The sequence below is a fragment of the Ursus maritimus genome, unplaced genomic scaffold, assembly GCF_017311325.1.
Source record: "Ursus maritimus isolate PB19 unplaced genomic scaffold, ASM1731132v1 scaffold_14, whole genome shotgun sequence".
Classification (NCBI taxonomy): Eukaryota; Metazoa; Chordata; class Mammalia; order Carnivora; family Ursidae; genus Ursus; species Ursus maritimus.
Genome location: NW_024423786.1, coordinates 62383373 through 62399673, shown reverse-complemented (window position 1 = coordinate 62399673; position 16301 = coordinate 62383373). Strand labels below are relative to the sequence as shown.

The 16301-nt window shown below is 54.3% G+C and overlaps 1 protein-coding gene across 2 annotated transcripts in view; it reads left to right on the top strand.

The window, feature by feature from the left end:
- Positions 1-744: 744 nt before the first annotated feature.
- Positions 745-16301, top strand: part of GAS7 (growth arrest specific 7) — a 198391-nt gene continuing 182834 nt past the window's right edge. The window contains exon 1 of one of the 2 annotated variants that reach the window (XM_040630031.1): positions 745-1072. In XM_040630031.1, coding sequence (XP_040485965.1) covers positions 890-1072 — 183 coding nt within the window. In that variant the 5' untranslated portion in view covers positions 745-889. The remainder of the gene's footprint in view (positions 1073-16301) is intronic. The other variant, XM_040630032.1, reaches the window with a different exon arrangement.

The window sequence follows — 16301 nt, the reverse complement described above, 5'->3', positions numbered from 1 at the left end:
CCAACTCCGTCGCCAGCCCGCTCCGTTCCTCCAGGGTGACACACTGCCACCCTGCCTCCCGGCTCTGGCGCCAGGCTTCAAACCTGTCCTTCACCCATTGTTCAGTTTCCGGTGAGTCAAGTTCAACCCCAGGTTCAACCCCGACAGTGGCGGCCACAGACACATTCCCTCGCAGGCACCCCGGAGGAGGCGCCCGCCGCCCGCCGGCCGCCACCAGACCTACAAAGGCGGCACAGAAGGGCGTTTCTGTTCCAGAGGCTTTCGGAGGCGGGGGTGTGAGCGCCGAGACCCCTCCCCAGCGACCTGCCCCCTCGGCGAAGGAGCGCCCAGCCCTCGGCGGGCGTGGCCGCCCTGGTCCAGCCCCCGCCCCGCCCACTCGCCTCCGCGCGAGCCCCCGCTCGGCCCCCCCGCCGCCAGCCCCTCTCGGCGGACGCCCGGTCGCTCCCTCTCCGCGGAGCCGGGCCCCCGGCGATGCTCCGGATCCCACCTCCCCCAGGAGCTGCGCATTTCCGCGCGCCCGGGCGGCCCCGGCTCCGGCCGGCCCTCGCGGCCGCAGCCCGCGCTCCTCGTCCCCGGGAAGTTGTCTCCGGAGCCCGCGGCGCCTGGGTCTCCTCCCCCTGAGCCCCGCCCCCCCGCCCAGAGCTGGATCTGCGAGCTGCCCGGCCCGGGGGCGTCGCCGCTTGCTCCGCGAAGCCTGCGAGTCTCCGCTGCCCTGCGCGGAGCGCGCGTCCCCCGCTTGGCCGGGGACCTCCCGCGCACCCCCGAGACGGCGCGCGCCCAGAGCGCGGGAGCCCGGAGCGCCGGGCGCCTGGGACCCCGCGGAGCCACTGCCCAGCCCGCGGGGCTCGGCAGGGATGCAGGCTGCGCTGTGAGCCCGGGCGCCAAGGCCATGTCCGGCGCCCGCTGCCGGACCCTGTACCCCTTCTCCGGGGAGCGCCACGGCCAGGGGCTGCGCTTCGCCGCGGGCGAGCTGATCACGCTGCTGCAGGTCCCGGACGGCGGCTGGTGGGAAGGCGAGAAGGAGGACGGGCTCCGCGGCTGGTTCCCGGCAAGCTACGTGCAGTTGCTGGAGGTAAGGGGCGAGGGCCGGGGGCCGGAAGACCCGGGGCTGCGGTGCTCGGCGCGCCCGCGTACCTGTTGCCCGCACCGGGGATGCCGGAGCCGCCCCTGTCCGAGGGGCGCCGCGGGGCTGGCCGGGGGCAGCCGCTGCGCGCCCGATCCTGCGGACGGCGGAGGCAGCGGGCGCCCCTCCGGGCTGGGCAGCGCAGCGAGCGCCCCCGGAGCGCCCCCCGTGCGGGGCCTCCCGAGCACATCGTGGCCGCCCTGAGGAAGGAGAACTTGTTGCCTGTGTGAGTTCGGGAGCGGGCGAGCGGACGGGCGGACGGGCGCGCTCCCGACGGTGGCAGGGGCCGGCGGAGGGCTGCGGAGCCCGGCGGTCTAGGGAAGACGCGCAGCGGATCGGGATCGGAAAAGTGGCATCACTCCGGTCCCGGAGCCTGCCGACCCGTGGACGGTCGTGCTGCCCCGGGTCAGGCTGCCCGGCCGCCTCGGAGCCGCCCACTTGCTGGTCAGCTGAGCCTGGCTGGCCACCAGCCCGAGCCGCCCGCCAGATCCAGGGGTGCCGCAGCGCCCCTCCCCTGGTCCAGCGTCCCCAGGCTAAGGTCCAGAGCCTGAGAGTGGCCTGTTCCTGGGGTTCTGGCCTGCCCCCAGGACTGCACAGGACCTGCTGAGCCAAGTCGGCTGGCTGTTTATTGTCTGGGTGACAGTTGGGAGGCCTCCCTGTCCTCTAATCGCTGAGCTCATGGTCACAGCCGGAGTGGGCTCCGAAGTTTCCAAAGTCCTTTGGTGGGGGCGGGGAGGGGGGAGGGAGGAGTGACCTGGCCTTTCGTAAAAAGCTGCCTAACCCCAGGCTTGTTGTACAGACTTCAGTGGGCAGTGACCCCCAACTGTGTAAGTAAGTATATGTCAAAGGTTCTGCAGAAACACCTCCCCAATCAGGGAGTCTGATTTTATTTATAATTTGACCCCGACCTACTTCACAAAGAACAGAGTAACAAGTTTGGAGAGAAATTGCTGGGTGGGACTCAAAGAAAAAAAAAAAAAGGACAGAAAGAAAGAATGATAGATGGATGGGGCTAAATGATTATGGGTGAGTTTGGTGAGAAATATCCCGTGGAAATATTACCAGAATGAGAGCCTGGCCTCCTGGAGGTACAAAATCCCTCCCCAAATGGGTTGGTAGCATTCGAGCCAAATTTAGGCTGAAAGATTTCCTGGCCTGGCAGAAGAGTAGGTTCCAGAACCCTCGTGGTTCTGTGTTTTGAGAAACCTGTGTGCCTGGGACAGGCTCAGGTGTGCCCCTCAGCTTCCCCGGTTCCTTTCCCGGGATTCAGATGGGAAAGAAAGCAAGTGTGTCCCTTCTTGGGAAGACCTGAAGCCTCCTGGTTCCTGGCTCAGAAGCCCTGGGACAGACTCCTGTTTCAGAGTTCCTCTGGTGGCCACACTTTTTCCAGGAAATCCTGATGTGGAAATCTGGCTGTTGGATGTCTGTCCGGTGAGGAGCGTCCCTGGCTGGTTGCAGCCAGCTGTGTTTTGGGTGGGGGCGAGGCTGGGGGTGGGGGTGTTGGTAGGCTGCGCTGGCAAGCAAGGACCGGCTCTGTTTTTTCCTTCGGGAAAGGGAGGGTGAACCAGACCCAGGAGACATGCAGAGTGATCTCCTGGGACAGTCTTGGGTAGATCAGTCCCGGCCCGTGTTGCCTACAAGCTTTGGAAATCTCTGGTGCTTGGTGAGGGGCTTTTAGACCAACCCCCCATGGTGACGTGCCCAGAAGTGCCCGTCTGTGGGAGCACCACTGCTGGGAGGGGCTTCCATTTCTTGAGCACCTACTAGGCGCCGGTCCCCCTGACAGCTGTGTGAAGGGGGAGGCCCCATCCCCATTTCTCAGGCAAGCAGGAGAGGTGAAGGCACTTGCCCTGGGGGTGATCTTGCATATTGGCCCAGAGGCTCCGATGGCTGAATTACCCCGTGACTGCGTCTGTTTTAAATAGGGCAGTGTGGGCTCAAGTGCTGAAAAGCAGGAGGGAAGGATCTGGATCCTTGAGGGAAAGGGGAAGGCAGGCCTCCAGGTCAGCGAGCTGGTGACAGCACCCCTAAGGGGAGGCTGCGCACGGGGCTACGGTGAGGGCAGCTGCTCCTTCCCGCCCGGAGCATCCCTCCTGCTAACCCTTAAGTTTGCTGCTGTCACAGGGAGGCTGCTGGCTTTCCCGCAAGTGGAGGCATGGGTGCACCTGAGCCCTGGGACTTTTCAGGTCAAGGCAGGTGCAGTTTCCCGAGGAAGGATTGCAGATCAGGCCGTCTGTGTCTGGGAACCTGGTTGCTGAGCAGGCTGGACCCCCAGGCTGAGGGCTTGGAGGCTGGTGGGTAGAGTCCCTTGGGATGAGGTGAGTCCTCGAAGCCAGACTTGGTTAGGCGACAGTGCAGAGCTCCCAAGGGAGTCTCTGTCGGCAGATTGGCCCCTGTATGAAGTCATGAGTCTGGAGAAGCCCTGGCCAGGTGTTCATCAAGGCCGGAAGTTGGTGCCGCAGCTGGGAGGCTGGGCAAGGGGCCCGGAGTTGGACAAGCTCATGGGATGTTGGCCAGCAGGTGCCTGGCCCTGAGCCTGCTGGGGGCGTGGAGATCAGAAGGCCAGGGGAGGGGCGCCTGGGTGGCGCAGTCGTTAAGCGTCTGCCTTTGGCTCGGCGTGATCCCGGCGTTCTGGGATCGAGCCCCACATCAGGCTCCTCCGCTAAGAGCCTGCTTCTTCCTCTCCCACTCCCCCTGCTTGTGTTCCCTCTCTCGCTGGCTGTCTCTCTCTGTAAAATAAATAAATAAAATCTTAAAAAAAAAAAAAAAAAAAAAAGGCCAGGGGAGCTGTTGGGGAGACAGGTCCAGGCAGAAGGGATGGCACCAGCCTCCTGGGGGAAGAGTGTGATGCTGGGGACACAGCTGGGCGCGGGGGACCTTTGGCTCTCTGGTGGAAAGAGGGATCCCCATATTGGCGGAAGGGTATTACGGGTCGAGAGCAGCGTATGCAAAATGGGCGCTCCCCGAGGATTTCTTTCTTGTTCCTCCGAAGAAAGGGGAACTGAGAGGCCCTGGCTTTGCAAAAAGTGTACCCCACGGAGGCAGCTGGGAGCTAACTCGAACAGGGCTCAGAGATCTGCCTGGGAGGCCAGCCAGCCCTGGGGGAGGGGCCAGCTCGGGGTCCTGGCTCCCCGGGGGAGTGTCTTGGGTCAGGCCGCCAAGGAAATGGTAGAAGGGTGCAGCATAGCCTTGGCTTCCAGAAAGCGGCCTCCAGGAAACCGTCAGCCCAAGTGGAGAAGGGGGGCGGGTGTGGGGGGACCCTGGTGGGGCCAAGGGCTGGCCGCAAGGATCTGGGCTCCTCAGAGGAGGGAACCCAATGGCTGGGCATGTCCGGTGGGCAGAAGGCCAGGAATTCCCGTGACCTGCTCTTAACCTTGAATGGAGAAAATAAATTCGGGACGTGGAAGATACTGGAAGGCATCTGCAGAAACCCCTCAGAGCTTTTGGGAAATACTAATTCTGGGGCTAAATAAGATGCGAATGCAAACACAGCATAGCTTTCTTCGACTGAGGTGCTGTTCTTAGAAGTCACCATCTGGCTGTGGGGTGTAGACCTCGGAAGCGCTAACAATGGGACCCTGTTTGCCAGCAGAATTAGGTGGCTGCAGGGGGTCACCCTTGAACCCCATCTCCTTCTCTTCACCTTCTGTCCTCCCATTTTGGGTTCACGTGGTATCCAGCCGGAACCTTCAAGGTGTGGGTGTGAGAAAGAGAAATGAGGAGATGCGGTGATGGGGAGCTGGGGAGCTGGGCTGGGTTGTGGGTAATTGAGGAACGATGGTTTATCCATTGCTGTGGAACCCCAAGACTTGGGCCACCCCAAGACTTCGTGTTGCAAAACACCCGTTTACTCTTCCCTCGCACGTCACTCTGAGTCGACGGGGCTCCACTGGGTGGTTCTTCTGCTGGTCTGTCTTGGCGTCTGTCGTGTATTTGCAGTCAGATGGTGGGGGGGTGGGGGGGCTGGGAACTCCAAAATGGCGTCTTCACTCCCATGTCTGGTGCCTTGGTGTTCTTCCACGGGGGCCTTTCTCTCCGCATGGTGTCTTATCCTCCAGGGCCCTTCCACATGGCCTTTGTCTTTCGCGGGGAGTTGGAGTCTTTCCACGGTGGCTGGCTTCCAAGAATGCAAACTGCAAATTGCCAGGCCTTCTCAGGGCTCGGGCTCACAACAGGCACATCCCTTCTGGACCATGTTATTGGTAAAGTGAGTCACAGGACCAGTTGGGATTCTGTGTGGGAGGGAGGTGCCTACAGGTGTGGATACAGGTGTGGAAGCAGGTGCATTGAGGGCCCTTTTGCAGACCGGCAGCTCTGGAAGGGTAAGGAAACACATCTGGGACAGTGATCCATTAAAGAGGGACAGTGCCAGCCCAGACTGATGAGAGAGAGAGAGAGAGAGAGACAGAGCCCCCAGAAGGAGGTAAAGGGCAGGAGACTTGGCTGTGGTTCTGCTAGAAAATTCTCCATTGCCATCCCCAGAGGAGATTCTCTCTCTCTCTCTTTTTTTTAAAGACGCCAGGGATTTCTTCATAAAGGCCACCTGATACATGTTGCAGCCGCATTGGAAACCAGATTTTCCTGTCCCTAAAGCCTGGGTCTGTCCACTGGGCCATTGGTATGGCGGTCCAGGCTTCTCGGGTGTGGGGGTGCTCTTTGGAGCTGGTGATTAATAGACACAGTGTATCCGAGCTGTCTGATATCTAGTAGCTGCTTGCTATGTTACACAGATTGAGCCTTGGATTCTGGACCGTGAGAATTACAGAAGGTGGGTGTGACCGTGTCCCTCACTGCAGGATTTTTTCTTAAGGTAGTTTTCAGCTCTGTTCTTAAAGCTGTAATGAGGGCTGGGGCTCCCAGAGGATGTGACCATGACCGAAGAGACCCAACGGGCTTGCTGCTGTCGTCACTCGGTCATCCCGCCCTTTGATTTGGGGGCCGCGCCCCGCATTTGCAGCTCCTGCTGTTTGAAAATCTACCTTCAGCTCACCCCTCTGCCCGCCTCCGCGTGGGAGGGCGTCGCGTCTCTGGTCAAGTGGCCACCCCACAGGACTTCAAAGCAGTGGGCAGGGCTTACGGATTCTGTGGATTCAGGGCATCCTCACAAAAGTTCCCTTAGCAACAAGTCGGCAGGAATCCCTGACATGTGTTCACCACCACGTGAATCTCTGCCCATCGCCACCTAGAAACATGAATGAGATGCTGACCATCTTGGGCTCTCTCAGCCTGGAAAAAAAAAACCCCAGCTTTCATCCGACGGGCTGATTGACCTCATCTGCGAGCACGGGTGCCGGTCCCCACTTGCCCGGAGAAAGGAGAGGTTTGGTAGACCAGGAAGCCCTGTATCTGTGGGAGGCGTGGGGATTTTTGTGCGGCCGCTTCGGGGGACATGGTTCTCGCAGTCGGCTCCCTGATTACTCACAGCGTCAAGGCAGCCCACGGCAGGCTTTCTAACACAATGCCAGGACCGATCCCCCCCCTTGTGCTTAATTGCAAAATTAGTATATTCCTCTCTCCCTGCAATGGTGAGACTTGTGGGGTGGTGTTTACACCTGGAGAGAAGTGGAAATGGTGGCCGGCGGGGGGTGGGGTGGGGTGGGTGTCTGGCTTGTCCTTTGGTGACATCACGGAGGGGTAAGTGCAACAGGTGTATGGACTTGTGAGGGGTTTTGGGGGGTTCCTGGGGACTCACTGCCTCCTCCCTGCACACTTCGCGTCTCCCCTGTCTACTGTCTGATAAAGATGTGTTTTATTAGGTGACCCTTCCTGGTTGACTGTATTTGCTTTACTTCTTGAGCTGGTAGCTAGACTCAGTCCCCAGGGACTTTTGTCTTTTGTCCAGACTAAGCTCATAATCTCTCTGTCCCCTTGGATGCCTTCTACCCCCACCTGCCAAACCACAGTGAAACCACTATCTCTCTATCCCCCACCTGGCCTGCCACTCTCCCCCTTAACCTTTTCTTCTCTCTCTCTGTCTTTTTTAAAGATTTTATTTATTTATTTGAGAACGAGAGCAGGAGAGAAAGAGAGCATGAGCAGGGTGGAGGGCTGTAGAGGGAGAGGGAGAAGCAGGCTCCCCGCTGAGCAGGGAGCCCGATGTGGGACTCGATCCCAGGACCCTGAGATCGTGACCTGAGCCGAAGGCAGATGCTTCACCGACTGAACCCCCAGGCATCCCTGACCTCCTCTTCTCCTGTTCATTGGGTTAGCAAGCCTTGTCTGCTCTCCCTTCGAAACATTTCTCAGAGCCTTCCCCTTCTGCACTTGTGCTGGCATCCTTTATCTGTAAAGGGCTAGGAAACATTTTCGGTTTTGCGGGCCAAGAGGCAAAGTGGAGTTACAGCCGCGTCGCTGGGATTTGCGGAGCGCCAGAGGCGGTGAGAAGCCAGGAAAGTGCCCCATATGGGCTCTGTCACAACTACTCAGCTCTGTCGTCGGAGTGTGAAGCCGCCATAGATGATCCGAGAACCGATGGGTGTGGTTGAGTTCCAATAAAACTTTATTTATAGATACCGAGATCTGACTTCGTTACAGTTTTCCTGGGCCCTTGCGGTGTTCTTCATCTTTGGTTTCGTCTTCAATCGTTTAAAGATGTAAAAGGCATTCTTAGCTATGGGCTGGATGTAGTTTAGAAGTTCAGAAGTCGATCACTCATTCATTCAACAAACCCTGAGTGTCTGGGAGGGGATGTGCGTTCTTTGGTAAGTGCGGGAGGGGAAGTAGTGACAGACACAGCAAAGAAGCTTACACTTCGTTGGGGAGAGGGTACACACACACACAAAAGAGATAATTTTCAAGTACCGTGAGGCCAATAAAACAGGGTACTGTGCTGGAGTGGGGTGTGGGGTGCAGGAGGGGGTTCGATAAGACCCTCGGGGAAGCTTCTCGGAGTCGGTGATACCTGAGCAGAGATCTTATGATACAGAGCCATGTATCTGGGGAGAAGTGATTAGAAGCAGAGGGCATCACGAATGCAAATACCCTGAAGANNNGTGTTTGTGTGATATATTTGCGAGAACCAGAATGTTCTAGAATGGTTGGAAAGCAGGGAACAGGGGCAGGAGAGGTGGGATGGGACAGAGAGAGAGGCAGGATATTTGCATGTTTGTTGTTGTGCTTCCCCCACCCCCGACTGTATACATGCATACCTATAACTTGATTTTTCTCTAAGAGTCCCTGTTCTGCCCCGTAGAAGAAATGTACTATGAAATAATTTGGAATTTCTTGCCCTTTCCCCCAGGTTTGCATTTCTGGCGTATTGACACTCCCACCACGGCTTGATTTCAAGCTTCTAAAGACTTTTAAAAATAGAACACGTTTGACATATGACATTGTGTAAAGTTAAGGCATTCAGCATGCTAATGGGATTCGTTTCTATATTGCAATAGGATTGCCATCGTAGTGATACGTTGCGGCCCCTTGCATAATTATCCGTTCTTTTTCCTGGTTGGTAGCTAGTTCTCCAAGTGCTGCAGGAACCCTGTGGTCTGATGGCAGGGGAGGGCGCGCTCTGATTTGTCTTGGAAAGCTCATCTGGGCTGTGGTGTGGAGACTGGCCGTGAAGAGGGTGGGAAGGGAAGCTAGGTGGTGGCAGTGGAGTGTATTGTACAGGTCGAGTCAAAAGCACTGGCTGGGGACGCCTGGGTGGCACAGCGGTTAAGCATCTGCCTTCGGCTCAGGGTGTGATCCCGGCGATCTGGGATCGAGCCCCACATCAGGCTCTTCTGCTATGAGCCTGCTTCTTCCTCTCCCGCTCCCCCTGCTTGTGTTCCCTCTCTCGCTGGCTGTCTCTATCTCTGTCGAATAAATAAATAAAATCTTAAAAAAAAAAAAAACACCAAAACAAAACAAAAAACAGAAAAGCACTGGCTGGTGAGTTGACTCGGTGGGGGGGGAGCGGTGGGCCTCATATCTTGCAGGTTGGTGGTGATACCCTTTTCCTACTGGCTTCTCCTTATCTGTGAATCGTCTGTCCGTTCTGCCACCAGAGACTTCCTTGAAAACATGAGGCAAAGGCAAATACAAATCGGGAAAAAGTTAATAACCTTAATGCAGAAAGTGCTCTTATGAATTATTAAAACAAAAACAAAGGATCACATCCATATGAGAATGGGCAAAGACCTTGGGTGGTCACTTGATAATAAAAGATAGGCAAAGTCATCAGCGTATTCAGTCTCCCTAGTAATCAGAGTGGCAAATTTTTAATTATTATTTAAAAAATTTTTTTGGAAAGTTTTTTTATTTTTTTAAGCCATGTCCATATCCAACATGGGGCTCGAACTCATGACCCCGAGATCAAGAGTCGCGTGCTCTTCCGACTGAGCCAGCCAGAAGAGTGGCACATTTTTAAGAAGATACTTGCTTTAATGAAAACTGTTGAAATTGAAAAAGAATGAGCATTGGCAAGGAATGGTGTGGGAAAATTGTGCTCGGCTCCCTGGGGGGTATTTTTTTTTTTTTAAAGATTTTATTTATTTATTTGTCAGAGAGAAAGAGAGCACAAGCAGGGGAGCGGCGGGCAGAGCAGGCGGAAGCAGAGGGAGAAGCAGGGTCCCCACTGAACAAGGAGCCTGATGTGGGACTGTATCCCAGGACCCGGGATCATGACCTGAGCCAAGAGCAGACGCCCAAACGCCCGAGCCACCCAAGCGTCCCTCCCTGGAGGGTAATTGGGCAATATACTTTAAAAGCCTTCACAATATACATGCCCTCTGATCTAGCAATTCCATTTCTAGAAATTGGGGCTCAGGAAGCATCTGATAGGCAAGGTGTGGGCGTCAGGAATCCCGTGGTAGCACTGTTTCTAATACTTGAGCTTAAATTGGCCACAACCTGTCCAACCAGAATGAACTGGTTAAAATAATGCTCACTTGTGCTGAGCATGAGGTCAGGCGGGCAGGAGGGACTCAATACGTATATTGAGGCTGAATTTAACGGAAGAAAGAATTTGGTCAATGATGCTAAATGTTTTGTGGAGTTAGCATACTTCAGATCTCGCCTTATGACAAGGCAAAAAGAGATGGTGTGTCCAGGAATGAATTGCTTTTTAAAAGCAGGGACTGTGTGTACCATGCCTTCTGTAAGTATCCTTTCGTGGAGAGAACAGGTTGAAGGAGTACTTGCTGGCCCAGGGCCATGTTCTTTTACATATTCTCAGTGACAGCAAATCTTTGTCTTTTGGGGGAGGAGGGGTGGTTTTGATTTCTTTCTTTCTTTTTTCTTTTCTTTTCTTTTTTTTTTTTTTTTGGTAACAGCCAAAATTCATTTGGAGCCAAGTCTGGTCTATCTGCACGTGTGACTATCTGTCTATCACCTTGGTGCAAAAAGGATTTAGAGCAGCTTACGGAAAGGCATGCAGCACAATAAGATAAAAGCGTAAATAACACAAGGCAATCTGGAAAGGAGAGGAGGAGGGGATTGTCGGAGTGAAGTCTGAAGAGCGAAGAGGGTCGGTGACTGTTCGGGGTTTTTGAGAAGTCCTACCCACAGGTCATCATGCGACTGAGCAGTTCTCCATGGGGAGTCGAGGAAGGGTTCTGAGAAAGTGCTGGTTTTGCGGGCGATGTGCTGTATCAGTCAGGACGGCATAGGATGTGCTGCCATAATGAACAACCCCCAGATCTCAGTGAGTGAAACAGCCTAAGTCTGCTTCTTCCTCAGGCTGCACGTCTGTCGCAAGTTGGTTTGGGGCCACGAGACCCTCCAGGACCCAGGATGAAGGAGTGAGCACCGTCTGGAATCTTGCTGGTCCCTCACGCTTCTGCCCAGAAGTGACATCTGATACTTGTGCTTATATTTAATTGACCAAAGCACGCCTAACGTGGTAGCTGGCCGTCCCACCATGTGCTCACGAGGAGAGGAGCAACCTGCATCGATGTGGACGTGCTCTCACTCGGGGAGGGTGCCCCGGTTCTGCACTGTTTCAGGCTCAGTATTTTCTGCTTCTACCTTCCGCTGTGCTAACCAGGACGGAATCCCGTGCTTCTGGAACAAGGTTCTCAAAATGCATTCCCTGGGTCTTGTTGGTTGCAGACCCTGCCTCTGTAGGCCTGGGAGGGGGCCTGAGGTGCTGCGTGTCTGACAGGCTCCCACGGCTGCAGGGTCTTCATCACATTGCAGACCTTATCAGGTCCCCCTAGCTCCTTAGAGCCAGGATGAGCTCTTAATCGTTCTTGCAAAGCTGCTGTCCCCTTCTCCAAGCTATCCTGCCGTGTAGCACTCTGCTGGGCACAGGAATAAATACTCTGCATTTTGAACACATGCGACCGTTTCCTGACCCCTGGACTTCCTATGATTTTTTTTTTCTTTCTTTGTGGTCAATACATCTGTCACGATTTCTGGTTCACCAAAACCCAAACATTTATATTTGAGCACCTACTATGTGCCAGCTCTCCACAGGGCTCCGTGAGCTACAGCCAAGAAAGGGAACTGAGGTTAGCGGCTCGTCTTTGGGGAGCCCTTAAGGATGTGCTGTCCCCTCCAGGGTGACGCTGGCAGGTGACCTCACACTTGTGCTGTTGGAATGAAAACCCTTCCGGGTGTTTTGCATCCGTGGGTCTGTCTCTGATGCCTTAATCCCTCCTCCCTTCTCATTTGCTTGTCAAATGCACAGAGAACTCCAGGATTAGTCAACAACAACAACAACAAAACCTAATTAGGTTGTAAAAACTCTTTAGAGATGATATTTTAAAAATTCTACAGCGAGGAGCCCTTGTCCTAATTTAATCATGACAGAGGATCCTTATTTTAGCAGGGCTCAGGGAGGAGTGTCACCGAGCCCATTTGTTTTTGATTCATAATGTAATTTAGAAATAGAAAGAGGAAGTTTGAGTCTACTGTTCTCATTTAGCTGCAAGCCTTTGTTGTGCTCGGAGTGAAAAATAAAACTTAAGTTGCATTGTTGATCGACAAGGACCCACTCAACACGGGATCCGCTCATCTGATACTCGTCTAATACTTTCACGTATTTATTTATTTTTAGAGATTTTATTTTTTTTCAAGGATTTTATTTATTTATTTGACAGAGATAGACAGCGAGAGAGGGAACACAAGCTGGGGGAGAGGGAGAGGAAGAAGCAGGGTCATAGCAGGGGAGCCTGATGTGGGGCTCGATCCCACAACGCCGGGATCACACCCTGAGCCGAAGGCAGACGCTTAACCGCTGTGCCACCCAGGCGCCCCGAGATTTTATTTTTTTTTAAGCAGTCTTGACACGCTGCGTGGTGGGGCTCGAAGTCACAGCCCCGAGATCAAGAGTCGTGCACGTTCCATTGACCGAGCCGGCCAGGAACCCCTCGTGTTTTCATATTACAAGGGAGGGTCTGAGTACCTGGGGCTTGTCTTCTGCTGTCAGCACACGCTGAGAACCTACCTGTACAGTGTCATTTCTGATCCAGTAGGCCTGGGGTTGGGCCCCAGACTCTAGCATTTTCTAACTAGCTCCCATGTGATGATGCCATTGGTGGTGGTATTGGTGTCGTGGGCGACAATTTGAGTAGCAAAGCGTTTTTTTTGTTAAAGATTTCATTTATTTTATTTGAGAGAAAGAGAGAGAGAGAGAGAGAAAGCACAAGTGGGGGTGGGAAGGGCAGAGGGAGAGGGAGAAGTAGGTTCCCCGCTGAGCAGGGAGCCTGACCCGGGGCTCGATCCCAGGACCTGAGCCAAAGGCAGATTCTCAACCACCTGAGCCGCCCAGGCGCCCCGAGTAACAAAGCATTTGAATCACCTAAGGGGTGTTTACATTTGCCTGTAGGCCACAATGACATCCTGGGATTAGATTGGATTTTTTTACCTTTTTAAAAATTTTCTTATTTTAGTGGATTATAGGAGGCTACCCAGGGTGATAGAGAGAGCACAGGCTTTGGAATGAGACCCCCTCTTTGAATCTGTTTAATCTGAGGACAGAAAGAAGGAGGTGGTAAGCAGGTGGGATGGGGAGGGTGGTGGCCGGCCTTCCTGTTTGCCCGGGGTGTGTGTGGGGCGGTCCCTCCAGCACGCGGTGGTGGTCGCAGTGGCGGTGCTCAGGAACGCTTTGCGGGGGCCTTTGCTGCGACCAGGGCTGGGAGCTGGCTACAGAGAAGGAAAGGCTGGGGAGCACGACGGTCAGCGACACGAGAGTGGCAGGCCAGGGTCTTGACTGCCGGGTGGGGGGGTGGGAGAGTCGGCTTGGTCTTGCTAGCTACCAGCAGTGTTAGGAAAAACATCCCGCGGGGGTGTGACCCCCTATCTTGAGGCAGTTTATCAGTTCCCAGGGGATGCTGCATGCCTGGTGTGATTTGGTTGGTGGGCTGGAATGTGAGCCCTGCAGCGACCCCCCCGGGTGGACCGCCCAGACCACGTTCAAGGGCCCCTTGAGTGCCAGGCAAGAGCATGGAGCTCTGGGTTCAAGTCCAGACTCAGCCCTTGCTGCCTGTGAGACCCCGGGCAATCCGCAGGATCTTGTCCAATCTTAGGGGGGCTCCCGTGAGGGGCCGGGAGAGCCTGGGGGAAGCCTGGCACCTCGTACACATGCCGTAAATGGAGTTTACAGCCCGTGAGCTCTGGGCATCGTTCCTAGTTGAATGCCGCCTGTTAACTGGGGCTTCTACTTGGGCCGTAGTGGGGTGGGAGACACCTTTTCCCATGCGCCCCTCGGAGGTCATCGTGCAAGACTGGTTGCCGTACTGTGGTCAAGGCCTGGGGCCTGTGGGCACACAGCGCCCGCCCTAGCATCTTATTAAATGCACATTCGCTTTCAGAAGGTCTAGGGTGGCCCCTGGGATTCTGCATTCGTCACTGGCTCCCAGGGGACGCTGTGGCTGCTGGCCTCGGGCACACATGCTTTTTTGGGGGGGTGGGGCTGGGGGGTTTCAGGATACGGGTCCTAGGTAAGCCTGCAGCCGTGGGCCATGGGAGCTGATTTGAAACCCCCTCCTGATGGTTGATGCTGGTGAGGCTGGGCTAATTAGTGGGGATTGCTTCTTACTTGGGTCTGATGGGTCTCTGACCCCGACGCCCCCGGAAGAGGCCGTTCTGGTAATGAGGCGAAGGCGGAATGCAAGACGCAAGACCTTTTGTAGGTTTCTCATTGTCTTTACGATATAATAGGCCTTAGCTTTTGTTTGCAAGGCCATTCAGGACTGGCCTCTGCCTGCCTCCCCAGCGGTGTTTTTAACCTTGTCTTCCCAAGGGGGAATGCTACCACTTAATTCTGGGATGCAACCTTGCTTCCTTTTTGCTGGGTCCTCGTGCGGCCCGGCTCTTCTCCCCGAGGTCACCTTCCTCCCCACCCTCTCTCCTGCTCCGCTCCCCTCTCTTTCTGTTTTATTTTATTTTATTTAGTGTTTTAAAGGTTTTATTTTTAAGTAATCTCCACCCCCAGTGTGGGGCTCGAACTCACGACCCTGAGATTGAGTCACATGATCTTCCGACTGAGCCCACTAGGCACCCCTGTATTTTAACGTCTCTATTGAGTTATAATTCATATACCATTGAAAGTGTATGATTCAGTGACTTTTTTTTTATAATTAATATACCATTGAAAGTGTACAATTCAGTGATTTTTTAAAAAAATATTTATTTGAGAGAGAGGGAGAGAGAGGCAGAGAGAGAGGGACAGGCGGACTCACCCGCTGAGCAGGGAGCCTGACCTGGGGCTCAATCCAGGGATTCCAAGATCATGACCTGAGCTGAAGGTAGACGCTTAGCCTACTGAGCCACCTAGGCACCCGTTTGGGATATATATATAGGGATATGTATATTTCTTTTTTTTTATAATTTCTTTTTTATAATTTCTTTCTTTTTTTTTTTTTTAGCATATTCATTGCAGGGTACAACCATTACCATGATCAGTTTCAGGTCATTGCATCACTGTCCTTACCCATCAGCAGCCACACCCCATCTCCCCCTAGGCAGTTTACTTAAAGATAAAAATCTTAGGGGTGCCTGGGTGGCTCAGTTGTTAAGCGTCTGCCTTGGGCTCAGGGCATGATCCCAGAGTCCTGGGATCGAGCCCCGCATCAGGCTCCTCCGCTATGAGCCTGCTTCTTCCTCTCCCACTCCCCCTGCTTGTGTTCCCTCTCTTGCTGGCTGTCTCTCTCTCTGTCAAATAAAGAAATAAAATCTTAAAAAAAAAAGATAAAAATCTTAAAATTATAAACGAAGGATCATGGTTCAGTCATTTCCACTAATGTAGACAAGATGCTGGGTTTGCTACCCATGAGATTTAGTTGGCTTCACACGGGGGAAAAATAATAAGAGTTTGGAGAGTGACATTCTTAGGGAATCTCTCTCTTCACCCACGCATCTCACGCCTGTGGAGTGTGGGTAACGACATTGGGGGAGAGCGTGTTCACGACTCAGGCAGCCTCCCCGCTGTGGGAGCAGGAAACTGAGTCCATGAAGTAGGACTGTCACCTTTACTGTTTCCTGCTGGAGAGAGGAAACAGGTGTTGAGGAAATGAACCTCCCTCCAGGCCGATGGGATTCCTGGGGCGCTCCTAGAGTCCCAGACTGGGAGCTCCCCTGAGTTCGTAGTATGTCGGGAGGCAGTCAGGGGTCACGCTGTTCAGGGCTGATCAGATCTGGGTTTGGTTGCATTGATTACCTGACCTTGGACCTCAGTTTCCTTATCTTTGAAATGGGGACACTGAGGCCCGCATCAGAGCATCATTGCAAGTTAGAACTGTCTCCTTTGGGCGTAAATGCTCTGCGGACGGTGTGGTGTCCAGACAAGGTCTGTGTTGGTGGCCGCTGCTGATTCCGGCTTCTCATCCGTCACCCAGAGTGCTGGCTATTAATGTTTGGTTTTTCTTAGTGAAAGAAACCTCTTGGTCGCCCTTTCTGGTGGTGACTGTGTCTTTCTGGCTTTTGGTCACTGTCACCTTAACTCGTTTCATTAAAAAAAACTTCTAAAAAAATTTATTTATTTGAGAGAGGGAGAAGGAGTAGCAGACTCCCCGCTGAGCAGGGATCCCGCCGCGGGGCTTGATCCCAGGACGCTGAGATCATGACCTGAGCAGAAGATAGACGCTTCACCGACCGAGCCCGCGGGTGCCCCTAACTCATTTTATAGCTTAGCCCCTCCAAGTCCCTTTTCGCCAGGCTTCGCATCACGAAGTTGTACTTCCCCGAGGAATCGTGGCCCTTGTAGGGAAGAATCTTTGGCTTTGTCATGATATATTTAGATCGCAGACTTAAA